The sequence below is a fragment of the Pelobates fuscus genome, chromosome 9, assembly GCF_036172605.1.
Source record: "Pelobates fuscus isolate aPelFus1 chromosome 9, aPelFus1.pri, whole genome shotgun sequence".
Taxonomy (NCBI): domain Eukaryota; kingdom Metazoa; phylum Chordata; class Amphibia; order Anura; family Pelobatidae; genus Pelobates; species Pelobates fuscus.
This window is the reverse complement of record NC_086325.1, coordinates 11,654,848-11,678,151: the sequence shown is the minus strand read 5'-3', so window position 1 is coordinate 11,678,151 and position 23,304 is coordinate 11,654,848. Positions and strand designations below refer to the sequence as shown.

General features: G+C 41.3%; 1 protein-coding gene across 2 annotated transcripts; it reads left to right on the top strand.

Moving 5' to 3' along the window:
* Positions 1-201: 201 nt before the first annotated feature.
* Positions 202-15,121, top strand: LOC134572295 (cytochrome P450 2B4-like). Of its 2 annotated transcripts, XM_063431175.1 has the most exons (9): positions 202-500; positions 3,074-3,236; positions 5,979-6,128; positions 7,380-7,540; positions 9,245-9,421; positions 9,540-9,681; positions 14,059-14,246; positions 14,360-14,501; positions 14,610-15,121. In XM_063431175.1, the coding sequence occupies exons 1-9, from the start codon at positions 321-323 to the stop codon at positions 14,789-14,791; spliced, it is 1,485 nt and encodes a 494-aa protein (XP_063287245.1). In that variant the 5' UTR covers positions 202-320; the 3' UTR covers positions 14,792-15,121. The 2 variants fall into 2 exon arrangements, with proteins under 2 accessions (XP_063287245.1, XP_063287246.1); XM_063431176.1 differs by lacking the exon at positions 14,360-14,501 and having other exon boundaries at positions 14,610-14,736.
* The last annotated feature ends 8,183 nt before the right edge of the window (positions 15,122-23,304 follow it).

The window sequence follows — 23,304 nt, the reverse complement described above, 5'->3', positions numbered from 1 at the left end:
TTTATTATTAGTATGTAAAATAAATGTTGTTTTACTAACTTCCTTAGAATTAACTGGTTTATGAAAAATTCTACCTTTTTTCATGACTTCATTGTTACAGCCCAGAGAATCTCCTTCTTCCATATATGCTTACATTTTTTTGTTCCTGAATGTGACCAGAATTATTTGTAATCCAGTCTATACCATTCTAGCATGTAACAAGCAATACTAGTTACTGTGTAGCTACAGACACACCCAGTGTGTTCACACGGAGCTCACTCTACCCTATATAATAATGCTGATCCTTTAACTGAGAGATCGTCCCGACGGTTAATGTCACAATGGAGCTGGGACTCACAGGGATATTACTTCTGGTCACCTGTGTCACCCTCCTGATTTACCTAATCACATGGAGGGGCAAAACGAAACCAGAAAATGCACTCCCAGGGCCCAAACCATTCCCCCTCCTGGGCAACATTCTGGACCTCAACATGACAGAATTACCCCGGGACCTGGTTAAGGTGAGAGCTAAACCTGAATTAATTGTTTGGAAGGATTATTTATACAATTCTTTATAAATCAAATATTCAGGAGTTCATAACTCAATTCACAAGACCTGGTCCTGTTATCTATTAAAGATATAGCTTTAATTTGTCCAAAGTCTGTATTTACTCAATGTAAATGATGTCAATATATTTTTATCTTGACTCTCTTGCGTTTTCGAGGAATGTCATGGCTGCCTACTGCCTGGTTAGTGAAGAGTTAAAGTGGAAGTGAAGCTGCTGTGCGTGTCTGGCTCTGTGTATCTGTTGCTATTGTTTACGCTCTGAGATTAGTCATGGCTGTTGGAGAAATACTTACCATGGGGATGAGACTGTAAAGTCCAAGGGATTATAATCAATGATTTTTCATGTGTATTGCTGTTCAATTGTTTTTAAAACATAAAAAATAATTACAAGAAATTTAAAGAATTGCATTTTTGTTTGTTTATTTAAACCAGCTTTGCAGTAATATTTGGTAGTAAGTGGGCTGTAACATAGAATGTGACGGCAGATAAGAACCGTTCAGCCCATCTAGTCTGCCCAATTTTCGAAATACTTTCATTAGTCCCTGGCCTTATCTTATAGTTAGGATAGCCTTATGTCTATCCCACCCATGCTGTAACTCCTTTACTGTGTTAACCTCTACCACTTGAGCTGGAAGGCTATTCCATGCATCCACTACCCTCTCAGTAAAGTAATATTTCCTGATATTATTTTTAAACCTTTGTCCCTCTCATTTAAGACTATGCCCTCTTTATAGTATTGTAACATTGTTTATTTTACTTTATAAGCAATGAAATATGAAACCCTGTGTATACACTATTAGTAGCGAAAGTGTTAAGAATACACATCACACAACAACTTGTGATTACAAAGGTCATGTGAAGGTTCTAATACAGAACAACATTTAAAAAATGCTGACTATACCCAACGCGAGCAACACGTAACGTACAGTAACTGGATGTTTATAGTATAATCACACACAGGAAATGTGCTGCTGTCTGGTGAAACACAGATCAGCAGCAAAAAAAGATAATTCAGGGCCATAAATAAAGTGAATGAACATCTGTATAACAGAGAAAATTGAAGGACATTGTTTCAAAAGAGTTTAATGTTAGCATGAGCAAATTACCGGTAATTACACTAATAATTCACAATATAAAATATTAAAATAAAATATGTTATTGATGGTGGAGCATTATTATTGCACAAGGCGTTAATTTAAAATATATTTATAAATAGAATTGTTAAAAAAAATAATAAAGCAAAACAAACAAACAAACAAAACAAACTATTTAAGGTTATAATAGATAATGTTCACGGTTTTCCCTCTATTATCAGGAACTTAAAGTGATTTTATTTTTATATTTTTTTTATAAAAAAATAAAGGGGCCGAAATAGCTGAATTGACAATGGAGTAATTATTAACATCAATAATGATACATTCTAACAGGTTCCTTCCAATCAGAATATTCGATGTAGAAGATTTATTGGGATTCTGAATTCTAATTGTAGGTTTGTGGGATTTACGGGTTATTTACTATAGTGAATTTCAAATTTTAGGCCAAGGTAGCTGTTCTGGAAGGATAGCTGACTTCGAGAATTTTTCCAGTTCTGCTATTTTGGCCTATGACACAATAGTCACCAAAACAACTTTTGATTAATGAAGCAGTTTTGGTGTATAGATCATGCCTCTGCAGTGTCACTGCTCAATTCTCTGCCATTTAGGAGTTAAATCACTTTGTTTATTAACCCTAGTCACACCTCCCTGCAGGTGACTTGCACAGCCTTTCTAAACACTTCCTGTAAAGAGTCATCTAAAGTTTATCCTTCCTTTATTGCAAGTTCTGTTTAATTTAGATTTTCTTATCCCCTGCTATGTTAATAGCTTGCTAGACCCTGCAAGAGCCTCCTGTATGTGAATAAATTTCAATTTACAGAGAAAGAGATCCGTTTGTTTAAGGTAAATTACATCAGATTGAAAGTGAAACCAGTTTTTCATGCAGGCTCTGTCAATCAGAGCCAAGGAAGGTGTGGCAATGGCTGCATAAACAGAAACAAATTGATTTAACTCCTAAATGGCAGTGAATTGAGCAGTGAAACCTGAGAGGAATGATCTATACACTAAAACTGCTTCATTAAGCTAAAGTTGTTTAGGTGACTATAGTGTCCCTTTAACCCCTTAAGGACACATGACATGTGTGGCATGTCATGATTCCCTTTTATTCCAGAAGTTTGGTCCTTAAGGGGTTAAATATGAAGTTCACTTTGAATTCTCACTTTAGTTAACAACCCTGATCGTGTGGGGCATTACAGTCACAAAGACCTACAGAGGTAGAGCTCACTACGTAACTTGTTTTTGTAGCCATAGGTTTCTAGCTGTAGTGATTTTTTTGAAATTGTTGCTGCTGTAACCAACACTTTGATCATTATTATAATTTTTTTTACTACTATTAATGCATTAGAAATTGTTTAATCTGCAATGAGATATTATTATTCAGACATGTATAATTACATAGCATTTGATAAGCATCGTCTTTGTGTCTCTGCAGATGAGTAAGATTTACGGACCTGTGTACGCACTTTCTCTCGCCGGTCAAAATGCAGTGGTTTTTACAGGGTACGATGCAGTGAAAGAGGCTCTTGTGGATCACAGTGATGTATTTAGTGACAGGGGAAACATGGGTCTCATTGAATTGTTGTTCAAAAATTATGGTAAGTGGCCTCCCACCTTGGAACAGAGCGTATAGGGCTCGTCAGCAAATAGTTTTCTGACCACTACTACCTCTGGCCTCTTTGTATGATGCCAATATTAATCATACCCATATAGTGAGTGGAGTAGAGTAGGTACACAAATAGCAAACAATGAATAACAAACTCTTCAAGTGTCTAATGGTCTGTTATTTAGTAGTAAAAAGGAGAAAACTAGCAGGCACAATCTGATAAATTCATGGGAAGATTTTTTGGATATAGCAATAGATGAAAAATGTAATAGAAATTGGCACTTTTACCAGTGATTGTCTCAACACCTCCCTCGCTTGTAATCAGACAGAGAGGTCTTCTTCTGCTACCATTAGCTCCTCAGGGCTAGTGGAAGTTTTAGGCATACCAGGCTAGAACATGCCTGCCTTTACCTCCTCTGTCTGTGTGCGCATTCTGCCTTGGACTCTTTTTAACCCCTTAACGCTGTTACAGCGTTCTATGCCGCCCCCATTATAATGGTCTTTAAAGCCGTTGCGGCGGCATAGAACGCCGCAACGTCTTAAGCCCCCAGGAGGTAAGATTTACTTACCTCCGCCGCGATCCTCTTCAGGAGGACTGCCTGACAGCCCAGACTGCCTGACAGCCGTGTCATATCTTGGGCGGTCTCCCAGCGTGCAGCGCCATGCATGCTGCCGCTGGGGGACATGGAGGAATACGCAGGCGGCATCCGAGGCTGGAGGGATGCCGCTCGCCGAGCCCACGTGGAGGAGGGGACCGCAGACGGCTGGAGGGTGAGTACTGCGAGCGGAGTGCAGCCTCCCCTCGCAGCCGCCCACAGGATCCCGACAATATAAAATACAAATAACCGCAAATATATATATATATCCTAAATATATATAATTACATAAATAACTACATAACTGTATATATATTAAAATTCTACATGTATATTTAAGTAATCTTTTAACATAATTATGTGATTTAATTAATTACAATTTGATTGACATGCCTGACAACCCAGGCAGAAAGTGCAGATAATTTGAATTGCAAGCACTCTATTTAACCGTGTAACTTTCCAAGACACCATAAAACATGTACATCGGGGGTACTGTTTTACTCGGGAGACTTCGCTGAACACAAACATTAGTGTTTCAAAATGGTAACTTGTATTACAACAATGATATTTTTAGTAAAAGTGAAATTTTTTTAAATTTTTCACACATAAACTGCACTTTTACTGACGATATTATTGTTGTAATATGTTTTACTGTTCTAAAACACTTATTTTTGTGTTTAGTGAAGTCTCCCAAGTATAACAGTACCCCCCATGTACAGGTTTTATGGTGTTTTGGAAAGTTACAGAGTCAAACATAAGGCTTGCATTTAATTTTTTTCAGATCAAAATTTATCAGATTGGTTATGTTGCCTTTTGAGACCGTATGGTAGCCCAGGAATACAAATTACCCCCATGATGGCATACCATTTGCAAAAGTAGACAAACCAAGGTATTGCAAAAGGGGTATGTCCAGTATTTTTTTAGTAGCCACTTAGTCACAAACACTGGCCAGATATTAGTTTTTTTACTTGTTTCACACAAAAACAAATATGAATGCTAACTTTGGCCAGTGTGACTAAGTGGCTACTACAAAAGACTGGACATACCCCAGTTATAAGATCTTGGGTAGTCTACTTTTGCAAATGGTATGCCATCATGGGGGTAAATCTCATTTCTGGGCTACCACACAGTCTCAAAGGTAACATTACTAATCTAGCAAATTTCAATGTGAAAAACCTGAAAAATGGAATGTGCTATATTTGACCCTGTAACTTTTCAAAACACCATAAAAACTGTTAATGGGGGCTACTGTTGTACTCGTGAGACTTTTCTGAATCCAAATATGTGCTCTTTTTGCAGTAAAAGCTAACAGTATTATGACATTTACAGCTAATATGTGAGGCGGAACTACACATTTTTAAAAATAATTTACATTTCACACAGTTTTTTTTATTTTATTCATAATACATTATGTTTCATATATGAACAGTTCATATGAAATTAAAGCCCTGTTTCCCCTGAACAAAATGATGTATAATAAGTGTGGGTGCATATAATATGAAAGAGGTGAATTGCGGTTGAACAGACATATAGCGCAAATTCCAGTTTTTGTTTACGTTTTGTTTTGATCAGAACGTGTACGATTGACTCTGTCCTGAAGGGGTTAATAGAAGTTTGTGCTGGGGAAAAGGAGATATGCAATCATCAATTAGCCACCCAATGAGAATACAGTTAGCTGAGAGCTATTGTTTTCTCCCAAAACCTTGCTTTTAATGCATCTCAAAAGCATGCTCTTGGACAATTTAACCTATTCAATTAGCGTGTGGCGGTAGAAAAAAAGTGTTAACCAAGACCAAAGAGGATTTAAAGATGGTCGCTCAAACATAACAAATTCCTGAAAATAAGCTATAACATCTTTGTAAAAAAAATAAAAAATGAAAATTCACTTTTGGTTCTTGATAATAGAGGAAAACCCCTTCACATTATTTACAATGGTCATTAAAGTGACATTAAGAAATTAACTTAGAGTGCATTACAAAACAATATACAACACACATATTTATTGTATGCAATTTTCTGTAATAAAAAATCTGACAAAGTGATACTATTTTCTATTGCGTTTGTGGTGCAGAAGGTTTTACAAAGTCAAAGATGCTAAACAAGCCATATCAGTTACGCTTCTTTTATGATGTTTTAAGGGATCGTAGTGAGCAATGGGGAGAGATGGAAGACATTGCGTAGATTCTCGCTCACGACTTTGAGAAATTTTGGAATGGGGAAGAGAGGCATTGAGGAGAGAATTCAGGAGGAAGCTCGTTCTCTCGCAGAAGAATTCAGAAAAAAACACGGTCGGTGAAGACAGTATGCATTTGAATTTTAGATTAAATACTACAAAAACTCTCTATATTACCTCGGAGGCAAAAAAGCAATTCACACATGTTTTATTACATTTAAAACACTCCTTCTATATTAAAACATTAAAGAGAAAAAAGTACACTCAATAAAATAGATTAAAGAACACTACTTCATAGTAGTTTAAAGTGATACTTTGCGCTGGAGGTGACCCATTCCGTTTTGTTTAATGGTCAATATAACTAACACATTAAAATAGATATATACAAGAGCAATAAAACAAAAATATTAAAAATAATAGGGATACTCAATTACAATTATTTATATAGCACCAACATATTTCACTATGAGGTACAACAAGACAAATATTTAATTCAAACAAAAACGTGTGTGACATCCGGGAGAAGTAGGTGAAGCCCAAAGAAGCTTACAATTTTACTCATATTTGTAATCTCTGCTTTTGTTGATAATCCGCAAGCATTTAGGTTCCACCAAATGAGCTAGTGACTTAGCCAATCACAAGCTTGCTTGACTTTTTAGACCATTACAAATTAAACTTTTGCATCCAGTTTCAAACAAATTGGTTGATTAGTGGGTCATTCAAGAATCACGACACAAAGGAAACGGACAGTGGATGAGTTGTGTAGTTTCATTTGTGATTCGGAGTTCTAGCTATGGCACCAAAAAAAAAAGGAAATTAATGGTTTGGGGACAGACACTAAATGTCGATTAAATGATTTTATTCACAGGTCCAGTAACCAGTAGAGGGAAACAGCAGGAGCTGTTTATTATATATATTTCTATTGGTTATTTTTTTAATAGATGTTATTGCTCCTTTTATGCCTCTATTGCTCACTTGATCTGTGAATAAAATCAACATTTAGTGATTGCACCGTAGCCATCAATCATCTCTTTTTCTGGTGCCACAGGCAGAAGATTAAAACGAACAAGCTTGACCATTGCGCCAGTTGCTTGTTTCATTATTAGTCTACTTGGTGGTGGTTTGGAAAATTCATATGATAACCCAGTCAGCCTAAATTTGGACACTTTGAACTTCTCAATGAAATTAATCTCCAAGTCTGCCATCAGGAAAGACATAGCATGATGTGAATATATTAAAGTGTTATGCAGAGCGACCATTTTCATTTATCTTTTTTGTTATTGAAAATGTAACTCTTTTTATTACCACAGGAATCATTTCTATATAAGAAGGGTATGCTTAATATATTTACCAATACTCCTAACAGACACCCCATTTGATGCCGCACTCCTCGTGGGACAGGCCGTCTCCAATATAATCTGCTCCATTGTATTTGGTGAGAGGTTTGACTATGAAGACAAGGATTTTAAGAACCTTCTACAAAGTTTCAGAGACCTCTTTTCACACATTAATTCAACCTCCGGACAGGTCAATAAATGTCCTACCGTCAAATTGAAGGAAATGAATTGAAAGAATATTATTTAAATGTTTCTTTCAGAAACCTAAAAACAGAGGCAGGGCCGTCTTTAATATCGACTGGACCCTGGGCTAAGCATTTGCTTGGGGCCCCCTGGACCCTGTCCCCCCTCCCTAGGCATGCAATCACACCCTCCACCCCAATGCAGTGGCGGACCTAAAGTACAGAGGTGCAAGAATTTTTGGGGGCCTCCCTGTCGCACGGGTGATTAAAAGGTAGATCCCCATTTGTCGTCTAACTCCAGAAATGCATTGACAGCTGGGACTCTACCATTTACCCGTGTTTGCAGGTCTGTATTTAGCACTAAGCAGTTTTTGTGCGTTTGAATGTAAACAGGTTTTTGAATGGAATATGTTTGTATGTGGTGTTGGCGTGATTGCAAGCATGTATTTGTGTAGCGTTGGTTTTTGAATGCAGGGGTGTATTTACATATCATTTTGGTGTGTAACACAGACATGTGTTTGTACGTAGTGTTGAAATTTGAATGCAGGGGTGTATTTGTGTGTAGTGTTAGTGTGTGAATGCTGAGATGTATGCACATATACACACACAGAGATATATACACACTGAAACACACACACACACACACACACACACAGTCATACTGACACACACACAGACATACTGACACAGATATACTGACACACATATACAGACATACTAAAACACACACAGACATGCTGAGACACACACAGACATGCTGACACACACACAGATATATTGACACACACACAGACATACTGACACACAGATATACTGACACACACACTGACAGACATACTGACACTGACAGACATACTGACACACACACTGACAGACATACTGACACTGACAGACATACTGACACACACACAGACATACTGACACAGATATACTGACACACATACACAGACATACTAAAACACACACAGACATGCTGAGACACACACAGACATGCTGACACACACACAGATATATTGACACACACACAGACATACTGACACACAGATATACTGACACACACTGACAGACATACTGACACTGACAGGCATACTGACACACACACATACTGACACACATAAAGACACACACACATACTGACACACACAGACCTACTGACAGACATACTGACACACACCTACTGACATACTGACACACAGAGACACACAGATATACTGACACACACACAGACATACTGACACACACACACTGACAGGCATACACACACACACATACTGACACAAAAAAATGTACACTTTAAAACCCTCCAGTTTCCCACCTTTCATGCTGGTGGCTGAAGTTGTTGGGAGTGTGGGTCGGGCTCTCTCGGCCAGCCCCACTCCACTCTGCCTACTTTTCTTTCCTGCGCGCTACTCTCTTTGTGGGAGGAAGTGACGCGCAGCCGTCACTTCCTCCCAGCCGGCTGCTGAAAAGCAAGGGCCAGAAGCCCACCGGGTGGCCCTTTGTGCATGGGCCACCCGGTGGGCCTCCTTAGTGTGTGGATTACCGGCCATAGGATGAGAAATATTTGAGGCCAGCGGGGCCCACAGTGCAGCTGCTTCGGGTCCCCCAGGAGTAACTGGGCCCGGGGCAGCTGCCCAGTTTGACCCGCGTTAAAGACGGCCGTGAACAGAGGTGAGAATGACACATACTGTAATATTTACAATTTATTACAGGTTCTTCAAGTGTTCCCAAATGTTCTTCAACATATCCCTGGTCCTCATCAGAAAGTTTTCAGAACCTTTGGCAAATTAAAGCAGTTTGTAATGGATAAAGCAAAATCACACCAACAGACTTTAGATTCAAACTGCCCGAGGGACTTCATAGACAGCTTCCTAATAAAGATGGAGGAGGTAGGGAATTGGTGAATTACGAATTGTTACTCTATACAAGCTCTATATCCAGCTGCATGTTGCATATTGGAAGGAGGTGAATGGTTTCTAAAACAAAATATTAAATATGTTTCTCCAGGAAAAACATTATCCAAACACTGAATTTCACAATGAAAATTTATGGGGAACAATGTTGGACTTGTTTTTTGCTGGAACAGCGACCACAAGTACAACACTGAGATACGGATTCCTGATTTTTCTCAAGTATCCAGAGATACAAGGTAACGTTCTTCAATGATATTTCTTTAAAGAACATTTTTTTTTGTTAGTTACTACAAAGTTCTGATAATGGAGTCCATGTGTCCATAGTAAGCACCCACATTCCAGTAATCATTGCATGGGACTTAATCACCTGCGAGTAACTTGTGCATGAAATATCATGATTAGTTCTTTTTTATTAGCTTTTAATATAAATAAACTGCAGTGGCAATAAACAAAGAAGAACTTACAGAGAAATAACAATGGTCTTAAATAGCGCCCACCATAAGACAGGGAACAAATAGACAAGTACGAATAATATCATTATTATAGAGTTTATAAGGGAAGCAAAATCCACACTAAGGAGGTAGAGCAAAGTAACAATACTGGAGCCTGAGGATAAGAAGGGAGGAAAACGCAATAAAGGAGAGCGTTTCAGAGACTGAAAATAGAAAGTCCAACACAAGAGCGACTTATGTATGAAAAAAATGACGAAGAAAAGGAAAGAAGAAAATAGAGAAGGGAGATGAAGATATAGGATATCATTCCATTGGAGAGGGGAAGATAGCAGAAGTTGGGATGTGAATAGAGGAAAGAGATGAAAGACCAAGTTGGTTCATAGGCTGTAAGTGGATAAAGCAGTGTTAAAATTATGATCCCAAGGGTCCCACATTTTATTATAACTTTTGGAGGTATCATGGACCAGAGCCATTAGTGTATCCATCTCTGCTGCTTCCTTTGGTTTTGAAATCACTGTATTAACAGAGAGTCTAGATATAGCAAGTCGAGCTTATTCTGAGTTCTACTAAGTTCTATCAAATTTATGCTTCTGGGCACATGTCTAACTGCATAGGGTTGACTTATTGTTCACCCTGCTCTGGATGTTAAGAGAACGATACATGGGATGAATGCACCTTCGGATCTTATAGAGATCAATCAGGGTAAGATATGGCCTAAACAGTGTTTTGTAAGCTATATACCAAAGACCAACCTATAAGATCCAAGGGGGGTTCCCAAATCCCGCTCCCAAGTCAACATATATGAGTGTGTTCCAGCAGGGGGTTTAACCCCTTAATGACACAACTTCGGGAATAAAAGGGAATCATGATGGAATATATCCGTCGTCTGTCCTTAAGGGGTTTAACATCAGGGATGTTTAAATAGAAAGTATTCGGCTTTGTTAAACTGGAGAATGTAAACATGCTTTTTCAAATGTAGGCCTTGATTTAACATTGTTGGATAAGCTTTCCAAATGAGTTAATATTTTTTATGGAGAACAGGAAATGATGTATCTAATGTATAATGCAGAGTATATGCATAAATGGGATATCAAGATAGCCAATGGACTTATTGTATGCCAGGTAAACCAATTATTATTTAGATGAACAGGAAAAAATAAAGTTTTATTAAACAAAATATGCGTGTGCTGTGATATAAACAACCAAAATTGTGAGTTAAAAATACATACTAGACGGATCTGTGATACAGATACAAGACGTCTAGCCCCCCAGTATAAAAAACTGGTAACTGTCAGTAATGTTGCAGACTAGAGAGCGGAGCACCGATCTATGAGCTAGACAGTTAATTCCACAGTCTGTCTCGTCAGATAGCAATAATAATCTGAAAAGTTACAAAGCTGAAAAAACAGTCTGCAACACTAATGAGTTAGTAAATCTGCAACACTAGTTACTTAGTGGGTAATATGACAGCAGGGGATAAAAGGGGAATAGTCTGATCTGATTATGCCTGGGAGAAAAGATCTATTCATCAAAATTAGGGTAAGAGTAGATTTATTAAAGGAAACTTTTTATTCAATTTATCCCAGAAGTATTTGGTGGTAGTTTTAAGTATTAGCAGTCAGGCTTGTCTTAGGAACCAGATATAGAAATAGGGGAGAACATTCCAAAAGTTTGATGCTCCAGGACCACGCATCTCTTCACTCCTGTAACGGAGCTCCCTGTACCCCTGGCTGGGTACCTCCTCCAACGACTGCTTACTAGCTGGAACACGGGACAAACTGCAGCACTTCTGTCGACAGTCGCCATGGCTTGACTGGGGCCCTGGAACCGCTCCTTCCTGGAGCCGAATGGGGAATTAGCTCTAGACACCCCAAGGCACTGGGCGACACTCAGTCCTGGGAGTTCTAGTCCTTACAAGGACTTTCCCATTTGAATCTCCTGCAAGCTGGAACAGCAGACACAGGAGTAAATCTTCTTTCCCTCCAATAACAGGACAACACACAGTTTTGGAGTGTAAGCTGGAATAGATTTTAATGGTGCCACACTTGACCTTATATGACAATCCCCATGCAAGGGGTACTCCCACATGGACCTTGCTGGGGACAGGGACACAAACTTACAAACCATTAATAACACATTTACAATGTAAGGCACTCCCACACACAGCACACAATCCCTCCCCTCAGCTTGGGAGATAATTGGATCAGAAACTCTACTAATTCTGATCCAATTATCTCCAAGCACAGAAAAACATGCTTTTCTATAAAGTCCCCAAAATACCCCAAAACACATGACATCCCCACATCCCCTGATAGCCCTGACCTGGGTGACCAACATATCCAAAAATCACCCAAATCAGTACAGAGGTTAAAAAATTCTATGGAATTCATAATTTTGACCAACCTTGCACATGGTCCTATGCCCAAAACAGTTCCATGAAATCAGTGCTAACGGTCGGTCAACTTCGGTAGTCTTTTACAGGTTTCCCTACAGGGCCCATAGTCTGTGGGCAGGAGGCTGGCAAGCAAGCTCCTCCAGGAACTCGTGGCAAACTCACTTGGACAGGGGAGTATGTCACATATGGTTTATTTTCCGGAATTCTCTTTGTTTTGCAGGTAATAGAAGGCCGATGGACAATATCTATATGTTGATATCGACATCTAAATATCTACACTCCAGGAGTTAGTTACATATATCCAGGGTTATTTTACTAAGTGAGAATTATTGGGAATTCAAGGAGATATTTCAAATTTAAGGTCAGAGTACATGTGGGAAGGGAAGTTTGTCACAACTCCCATGTGCAGGTGTTGGATTTGAGCTAATCTGGCTGCTTGGTAGTAATGTTAAAAATGGGGCAGACCAAGACCACCCAATCCACCAGGAATGTTCAAACTCTTGTTTTATTCTTGGCTCATATGAACTCTACAGAGTATACATTGTTTAAATCTGGAATGTCCAAAGGAGTGTGAAAGAAATAAAGGAAGCTTGGCAATGCATTCATCTTTTTAGAAGCAATTCTGCCAAGTAACAAAATTCCAAAATCTTGCCAAGAGGCCAGGAAATAATTATGAATTAAGGGATTAGAATTAAGATTATAAACATTGTTAAAATCTGCTGGCAGATTTTTCCATAGGTGCAAATTGTCAGAGGAATTAAAACTGAAAGTGGTACATTGCCAATAAGAAGGTGAGAAGGGTGTCATCTAAGTTTAAGGGAAGGATGTCGGTTTTATGCAGGTTTAGGTTTTTTCTTAAGACTTTGGTGTAGAAGGAGAGAACCTTCAAGAGTATAGGAATACATGAGATAGTGTTAGGTAAAGGAGCACTATAGGAGCACTAACAAACTCATTTTCCTGGCACTACAGGGTCATTAGTCCCGTCCCACCCCCCCCCACCCTCAAGGTCCTCCGCACGCTGGGCTGAAGGGGTTAAAACCCCTTCAGCCAATTACCTTTCTCCAGCGCCGGGCTCCCTCTTTGCTGGGGAACTCTCCCTCCCCTGCAAGAGTCGCACGCGTATTCAAACAGCCCATATGAAAGCATTACTCAATGCTTTCCTATGAACACCCAGCGTCTTCTCACTGTGATTTTAAGTTAGACAGCCACTAGAGGCTGGATTAACCCTCAGTGGAGCATAGCAGTTTCTCTGAACTGCTATGTTTTCAGCTGCAGGGTTTAAACTAGAGGGACCTGGCACCCAGACCACTTAATTGAGCTGAAGTGGTCTGGGTGCTTATAGTGGTTCTTTAAGGACAATAACAAAACATCTTCATAAGCAGCAATTTTATCATTTTGGGATTTCACTGTCAGGCCTGGGATAAAAGGATTGCAACAGATCATTTGCAGAAAATGGTTCCATAGAAAGTGCAAATAGTATCAGGGAGATGGGGCATCCTTGTCATGTACCATTTCAAACTGTAAACCCAGGTGTAATTGAGTATTTTTTTTTGTTTAGATTTTATTGATGAAAGCCTAAGTAAATCTTCTGGATTTACTTGCATGATACAGCAATGAGCTAATGCATTTTCTTACGCACACAATGCTAAAGAAAATGCATTAGCTCATTGCTATATCATGCAATAATGGTCTGTAAATCAAAAAAATAAAATCATCATCAAATATTTTAGTTTTTAGGTCAAATGTTTTTTCTGTTTCTTCTTCAGAGAAAGTGCAGAATGAGATTGACTGTATAATTGGAAAAGATCGCAGTCCATCAGTGGAGGACCGGAGTAAGATGCCATACACAGATGCAGTGATTCATGAAATCCAGAGAGTGGCTGATATTATCCCAACAGGAGTGATCCATGCAGCCAGCAAAGACACAACTTTCAGAGGATTTCACATTCCCAAGGTGAGTAGAGTTTAACATTTGGACAATTCTATGAATGTATGTTTTACATAGGATCAATATTCTGATAATCAATAATTGATAAATGTCTAAATTCAAACAAATCCATGTTTTAGGGAGCCTTACTATTTCTAGTACTATCCTCGGTGTTAAAGGACTCCAAGTACTTTACGAACCCCCAGGAGTTTAACCCTGGTCACTTTCTGGATGATAACGGATGTTTTAAAAAGAATGAAGCCTTCATACCATTCTCTGCAGGTAATACTATTGTATCAATAAAATATATTTAATATAGTCTGTGGATGTTTGAAGAGAGTTCCTCCAGTGAAAGTTTCACGTTCTTATCTTCCATATCATCTTGTCCAGGTAAACGTGTGTGTGCAGGGGAGGGTCTAGCTCGCATGGAACTCTTTCTCTTCCTCACCACCATCTTGCAAATGTTCACACTAAAGCCGACAGTAGATAAGAATGATATTGATATCACACCTGAGCCAAAAACCAATGGTGGAAGACCTCCAACCTACATGATGTATGCTGTGCCTCGCTGAAATTCCTTAATACTGTGCCCAGCCCTTGGAACCAACCCTTTAGCATTTTCTGTTTGTTTAATAATTACTGTGAATTACCGTAAATAATGTTAGAGGAACAAAATGTCTCTTTGTCATTGAACATTTGTGTGTTGTATGTGCCTCTCTTTTTTGTGTGTCTGTGTGTGTTTTGTATCCAATATTGAGATGCATGTATTCCTATATATATGGGGCTGGGTTCCACTCTGCAGCTGACCAATGATAATAAGAAATCTAGAAAATGCCAAGTTAGATATCTCAGCAGGTGTTTGCACCAAGGATGGCAGTTTTCTAGGGAGCATGTTTAGCTGACCCTATCACTGACATTATGAGCTCTTGTATATTATTCACTACTGGATCTGTACCTACATACATCATGTTATGCACTTGGTTTTGATCCTGCCAGTATACCAAATCTACAGTCTTCCCATTGCTATGTGTTCACATTGAGTTCATTGTCCGAGAAGCACATTTTCCTAATAATTCCTGAAAGATCATCTGCTGTTTAGCCCGGATTCAGTAACTGCACTCAGCTTGCTGGTAGTTTTGTTCTTGTTTCCTGGTCTCTGCTAGGTTGCCAGAAACGTGCCATTATTTAGTGTGTTTCTTGGATCTTGCATTTCTCTGATGATCTATATCCCAAGGTTCTTCATGTTTTGCACATGGTTCCGTTTATGTTCCATTGTGATTATAACTTTACAATGTTCCCTGGTTTATTACTCCTATCAGTCTCATCCATTAAAGACTGTTAATTTAGCCTGTTGTTCGAGTCAGTGACATTGTGAGGGGTGGCATTTCTTCCTCTGCAGCCTGTGTGGGAGGGGGAGGTAGACTTTATGGGATGGGATGGGATGCAGGTCCAGTGCAAGGACTTTTGGCTACACAGTCAAAGATGCATTTTGCTACCTCCCATCCAGCAAAGCAATTGCATCTTCATTTCGTTGTCTCGTAGTACCCCTTTGCCCCATTTGTGTCTTACACCCCCCAATGTATTTCATCACACGTTTAGTGTGTCTCTTACTACACCTCTTGTGCATTTCGTACTCCCCCCCAGCCCCTCTGTGTGTCTCCTTCCAGAGCACTGAGCAATGTATGTGTGTTTGAATGTAAGCATGATTTTGCATTGAGTATGTTTGTGTGAATGTAGGAATGTGTTTGTATGTAGTGTTGGTGTTTGAATACAAGTATGCATTTATGTGGCATGGGATGTGTTTAATACAGAGGTGTGATTGTATGTAGTGTTGATGTTTGAATGCAGGGATGTATTTCTGTATAGTGTTAGCGTTTGAATGCTGAGATTTATGCACATATATACATACAATGCCACCCCCCCCCACACACACACAGTGATGCACATAAACACAGATGCACACACTTACACACATGCAGTTACATGGACACATGTATACACACACTAGCACGCATGCAGATACACAGACACATATATACACAAACTGACAAACATTCAGATACACACACTGACGCACATACAGATAGGTAGGCACACAGATCCACACACTGATACACATGCAGATACATACACTGACACACACATTCAGATAGATAGACACACAGATATACACACTGACAAACATACAGACACACACACACACAGCACCCCTACACACACACTGCACCCTCACAAACAGGGCACAATGTACCCTCATACTCACCCTCACACGCACTACATTCCACACACACACACACTGAATTTCTGGCAATTCGGGCAACTCATAACTCTCTGATTGGTTACTTTCAATCCACCAATCAGAGTGTTGTCAAATTACACAGAGCACGCTAATTGGCTGGATTTCAAGCTAACCAACTAGAGTGCTCTGAGCCTAGATGCAGGGCGGGGCAAGGCTTTATAAGCCTTCCCCTGCCCTGTGGAGCTCATTCTGCGCAGTGTCCTCCATAGGTGATCGTGGATTATTTTTTTTGCGCTCAGGTTTTTTTTTTTTTTCAAAGTACGTCGGTTATTATAGATTTTTATTTGGCCTTTTTTGGGGCTGAAAAAAGAAGATTTTAGAAGAATGAAGACATCAAATGGTAAGTTTCATTTTGCTTTTTTTACAGGTATCTAGTTAATGGCCCTCGTTATTTTTAGGGTGAAGGGGCTAGGTAGGGGTTATTTTTTGGGGACCCCTAGTCACCTGGGGGGGTTACATTTTTATTTAGGGCCCCCACCCACCGCTCAGGGGTGGGAGCCAGGGGGGAGGACAATAGGTCCCCCCCCCTTATTCTAACTTAGGGCCCCCACCCACCGTTCAGGGGTGAGGTCCAGGGGGGTCAATAGGTCCTCCCCCTTATTCTAATTTAGGGCTCCCACCTGCCGCTCATGGGTTGGGGCCGGGGGGAGGACAATAGATTCCCCCATTAGTTTACTTTAGGGCCCCCACCGATGCTCAATTTAGGTCTTTCAGCCTTTTGGTAGATAACTCCCTAATATCGTGGGAATTAGGGAGTTATCTACTAAGCGGCTGCAAGAGAAGTCCCGAAGTGCTGAAGTCCCGAAATTCCAAAATGCCGAAGTTCTGAAATTCTGAAGTGCCGAAGTTCAAAGTTGCCGAAGTTCCGAAGTGCTGAAATTCCAAAGTGCCGAACCGAAGTGACGAAGTCCCTTAGTTCCGAATTGCCGAAGTCCCGAATATCGGAATACCGAACCGAACCAAAACTTTTCAGCCTTTTGGTAGATAACTCCCTAATATCGTGGGAATTAGGGAGTTATCTACTAAGCGGCTGCAAGAGAAGTCCCGAAGTGCTGAAGTCCCGAAATTCCAAAATGCCGAAGTTCTGAAATTCTGAAGTGCCGAAGTTCCGAAGTTGCCGAAGTTCCGAAGTTGCCGAAGTTCCGAAGTGCTGAAATTCCAAAGTGCCGAACCGAAGTGACGAAGTCCCTTAGTTCCGAATTGCCGAAGTCCCGAATATCGGAATACCGAACCGAACCAAAACTTTTCCCATGCACATCCCTACACCCCAACACACACTGCACCCCCTCACACACACTGCATCCCACACACACACTACACCACTACACACACTGAATTTTCACACACACACTACACCCCAATACACGCACAGTGTAACCTACACACACTGCATCCCTCACACACACTGCATTCCTTTGTACAGAGAAAGGATTGGGGCACACCCGAGACCTGCATTTTGCATGAAAGGTGCTGCCGCGTGACCAAACTTCATACGTGAAAAAAATACAACACAAAGAAAGCTTCTAAATTGCCTATCTAAAAATAAATATGGGGATTTAGTTCCACCATATGGCCATATGATGTTAAGCCCACCACTGCTTTCAAAGTAACCCAATGTTGGTGGTCCTACGCTAAAATGTGGGGGACAAATTAAATAGTACTCGTGTTAAAAATAAAATAAAATGTATTATAAAATCCTTTGCATGAGCAAAGTGAGTATACAAAAATAAAGTGATGAAAGCAATTAAAAACAGTGTTAAAACTAAACAATTAGTTTAGTGCTAGAATGAATATACTCACTATTGCAGATGATATCTGTGTTGAATGGAGAAAATAATAAAAGTGACCTGACTATTGAAAACTCCTCCTATATATACACACCTGTGGCCACCTCTGAAAGGGCTTCTGAAGCTGGGGAGTCTGGGCGGGGTGCTTAACCCCCATGGAATCTGGTCTAAATTCCAAATATACTGTGTACAGAGAAAGGATTGGGAGCACACCCGAAATCCTCTGAAATTGCTATGTTTATAAAAAAAAACAGGGTTAATCCTAGAGGGACCTGGCACCCAGACCACTTCATTAAGCTGAAGTGGTCTGGGTGCCTAGAGTGGTCCTTTAATCACCCAAATTATTGCATTATGATCTGACCACATAATTTCTTTGATGAAACTCGTATTTATTCTATTAACCAGCATGTGGCCAGTCCACACCATATCTATTCTGGCGTAAGGACAATGTACAGAAGAGAAATGTGTATAATGTCTTGCCTGTGGATTTATAATCCTCCATATATCATATCATTTGTATTTTTTTGCAGGCAGTTCCAGGCGTGTGCTGACTTTTTAAGTTTTTGGTTTATTGTTTTATCTTGGGATATCCTTTTACCCAACTCGCTATCCATAATAGAATTAAAATCTCAGTTTTTTTCTAACATTTTTTTAATAAAATAGACGGGATTTATATTTGGTGCATATATATTTATCAAAGTATATAATTTCATCTCTATCCTACTTATCAGTATTATATACCGGGCCTCTGGATCACACTCTTGATATATTACATCTGGATTCAATTTGTTTGAGATTAAAATAGCTACACCTTTATTTTATTTTCTTCAGAGGAGGCAACTATTGGTGAAAATTTAAACCTTGGGCATTAATTGACATGAACCTAATCATGCGAGATATATTTCTGACCTCCATTTCTCATGCATTTGTCCCTGAGAAAGAAGTTCACAAATAACATACATAAAACCACATGTTTGAAGAACATTATTTGCTCTTTGGCTGCCTAAGTTCCCCTCCCGTAACGGCCCTAGATGTTAGAGATAAATTATTGTCAAAGCAATAAATCAGGTTCTATACTGTTTGCTTTTACTGCAATAAAATACACATATTTGTATTCAGCGATGTCTCACATGTAAAACAGTACCCCCTATGTACAGGTTTTATGGTGTTTTGGGAAGTTACAGGGTCAAATATAGGCCCTAAGGGGTCGAAACGTTGGTTTTTGGTTCCTTGTTCCAATAAAGATTGCCTACATTTTGGAATATGCTGGAGTGCCTGGATTATTCTTTATATTTACATACTCTGAGCTAGTCATATTATCATATCCACCTCTAACTCCCCTTTCAGTAATACCAACTCTGTCACATTCAAACACAGCCTCCTACCGCCACCCACCTGGTCATCTATTCCCATACAACCACAAAACTCTTTATATTCATACATCCAATCACATACGCAGAACGTTGCATATATATATATATATATATATATATATATATATATATATATATATGTAAAGGGACAGAGTGCATTTGGGAATCTGGCTTTGGGGCAACAGAGAGTGTAAATCAGGCAGGGCAAGCAGCCCAGACGTGCCCAGCAAGAGCTCCCACGTCTGGGGACAAAAAACGGGGTACAGCGCCTAAACACTGTCACCCACATACCGCAGAACATGATACCCATAACCAGGAAAGACTACTGAATCGAATAGTACCCCTCACGAGCCCCTGCACAGCCACCCTGGAACAGTGAGGCCTGCGGCCTACACGGGACCGAGTCATGGAGAGACGGCCTCTCTCCGGGTGCATCAGAAGTAACAGGGACCATGGCAAAGTACTTCCCCCACGCCCCCTGGACCGGCGGGGGTTATCCTGGTCATCATATAACAGCTCTACTCACCCAATTCTCACCACTGGTCAGCTAATGCTGCGCACACTGTCAAGCCACAGAGACCAAGATGGCGGCAACTGACCACGAGACGGAGACAGAAACGCTTGAACAGCGTCTAAACGACTTGTTCAAAAGCTTTTGGCGAAAGTTCCTACGCAATGCAGATCAACACATGCAGGTACAACAAGGAAACTCACCTCCCGGGGGCAGACAACAACAAGGGGAGCTCCCCGGGCTAAAGCAATCACTAAGCGCTGAACACGAGGTGGAACCTGCCATTACTACCACGTGTGCTCTGCCAAAGAGACCACAAGGCCCCTGGAGGGTGGACAAACCTGGCCAGCCACGGAGACCGCCATACTCCCTGAGGGCGCTGAAAGCTTACTATGGACGAGCACGGCACAAGCGGCGCATATACGCCCAGGGAGAGGGAAGAACAAGGCGCCCAAGAGGTGTAAAGCACCAAGGCCATCCACGACCTAACCTAAACCACTTACCCACTACAGATACAGTATCGCAAAAGCTCTCTACTTACAGGCAATCACCCGCACATTTTTCCCGCATGCTGCACCTCTGGGACACCGGGAAGCAGTTCCCACCGGCACCATCGACGGCTCCGCTGGAATTGACCTCATGCAGGGGCATTGGCTAAACAGACTCACCTGGACTATCAATACAGCCCCAAGCAGGGGAACGGGCCTACTAGCATAACTCAATGTATTAATGCTTTAGTGTCCTCCTTTTCAAGACATCTCTCTTTTGCTTTCCATGGGACAATATGTATAATGCAGCTATGCAGAAGACACTACAGACCTTGTTTAACCTGTTGGACTCCTGCTATAACTCTGCTCTCATGTACCCATGCTTATGATCTTCTTTTCTTTTAATTTGTCCCATACACACCTCTACCTATGCTCAATACTACAAAGCACTATGAGATAACGATCTTGTCTCCTACCATAAGCCTAGCCTGATAGGCTGGCTAGCACCATTCCCAATCAATCGTTTTATAGTTGATACACTTATACTTCGCACATAGCGCAGCGTATCACCCAGTACAATACACTAGCAAGCACTAGGGCGCATCTACTCGCTTCAGACACCCAGGCATGTATCTCTTTTTAAGTTAATGTCAGTTTGCACTAACAAACCAAGGTGCATTTTCACAGTCGTACCCTAGGTCAGAACAAGCAACGGGTCACCCTATAAGGGCCGCTCATCCACTCGTGGTCGCATGTTGCCTAACCTACTTAAAGTGCAACACCACCTTAATCCATATTTTACTTTAACCTGAGTTTAACCACTGCTGCACGCTTCAGCATATTGTTCTTATACGAAATCTGCAAATGGTCATACTAATGTCTAATCTACACGTTATAGAACAGTCTGCAATCGTCTGTTTCTCATGATAATATACCATAAAATTGTGTTAATCAATCGCATGCCATATCCAGGGCCGGACTGGCCCACCGGGATACCGAGAATTTTCCCGGTGGGCCGCTGCACTTGGGGCCAGCAAGAAGCCCTTATGTTCTATTTAAATAATTTTTCCCTCGGACTGTGACAGCTTCTGTCAGTCCGAGGGAATTCAGGGGGGCAGGTGCTGGGGGCTGCAGATGGGGGCAGGTGCTGGGGGCTGCAGATGGGGGCAGGTGCTGGGGGCTGCAGATGGGGGCAGGTGCTGGGGGCTGCAGAGTGGGGCAGGTGCTGGGGGCTGGTGTTGGGGGCTGCAGAGGGGGGCTGGTGTGGCCACATTAACGCTGCTGATAGCAGGAGGGAGCACTGAGTCTCCTTTCCTGATTCCAACACCGCGGCCCGTCATGTTAACTCCGCCCCTGCATGTAAGCCCCGCCCCTGTTTGGAAGCTCCGCCTCCCACACTCAACCAGGGAACCCTCCTGCAGGAAGAAGCCTGGATATGGCACAACAGAGAGAACTTTATCTCCCACAGCTTCCAGTGCCAGGTAGGGTTTATATACTGTGTAGTGAGTGTCAGTGAGCTGTGTGAGGGGGGTATTGATGGACTGATGGGGGGTGATGATGGTGTGAAGGAGTGGGGTTATTGTTGGAGGAAGGGGGTATTAATGGAGTGGGGTTATTGTTGGAGGGAGGGGATATAATGGAGTGGGGTTATTGTTGGAGGGAGGGAGGGGGTATTAATGGAGTGGGGTTATTGTTGGAGGGAGGGGATATAATGGAGTGGGGTTATTGTTGGAGAGAGGGAGGGGGTATAATGGAGTGGGGTTATTGTTGGAGAGAGGGAGGGGGTATAATGGGGTGGGGTTATTGTTGGAAGGAGGGAGGGGGGTATTAATGGAGTGGGGTTATTGTTGGAGGGAGGGGGTATTAATGGAGTGGGGTTATTGTTGGAGGGAGGGGGTATTAATGGAGTGGGGTTATTGTTGGAGGGAGGGGGTATTAATGGAGTGGGGTTATTGTTGGAGGGAGGGGATATAATGGAGTGGGGTTATTGTTGGAGAGAGGGAGGGGGTATAATGGAGTGGGGTTATTGTTGGAAGGAGGGAGGGGGGTATTAATGGAGTGGGGTTATTGTTGGAGGGAGGGAGGGGGTATTAATGGAGTGGGGTTATTGTTGGAGGGAGGGGGTATTAATGGAGTGGGGTTATTGTTGGAGGGAGGGAGGGGGTATAATGGAGTGGGGTTATTGTTGGAGGGAGGGGTTATTAATGGAGTGGGGTTCTGTTGGATGGAGTGGGGTTATTGTTGGAGGGAGGGAGGGGGATATTAATGGAGTGGGGTTATTGTTGGAGGGAGGGGGTATTAATGGAGTGGGGTTATTGTTGGGGGAGGGGGTATTATGGAGTGGGGTTATTGTTGGAGGGAGGGAGGGGGTATTAATGGAGTGGGGTTATTGTTGGAGGGAGGGGGTATTAATGGAGTGTGGTTATTGTTGGAGGGAGGGAGGGGGTATAATGGAGTGGGGTTATTGTTGGAGGGAGGGGGTTATTAATGGAGTGGGGTTCTGTTGGAGGGAGGGGGTTATTAATGGAGTGGGGTTCTGTTGGAGGGAGGGGGGGTTTAATGGAGTGGGGTTATTGTTGGAGGGAGGGAGGGGGATATTAATGGAGTGGGGTTATTGTTGGAGGGAG

Excerpts from the sequence above, each read along its gene's own strand:
- LOC134572295 (XM_063431175.1), top strand. The coding sequence starts at position 321 with ATGGAGCTGGGACTCACAGGGATATTACTTCTGGTCACCTGTGTCACC. Across the intron at positions 501-3,073 it reads TACCCCGGGACCTGGTTAAG|ATGAGTAAGATTTACGGACC; the intron begins GTGAGAGCTAAA and ends GTGTCTCTGCAG. Across the intron at positions 6,129-7,379 it reads AGAATTCAGAAAAAAACACG|ACACCCCATTTGATGCCGCA; the intron begins GTCGGTGAAGAC and ends TACTCCTAACAG.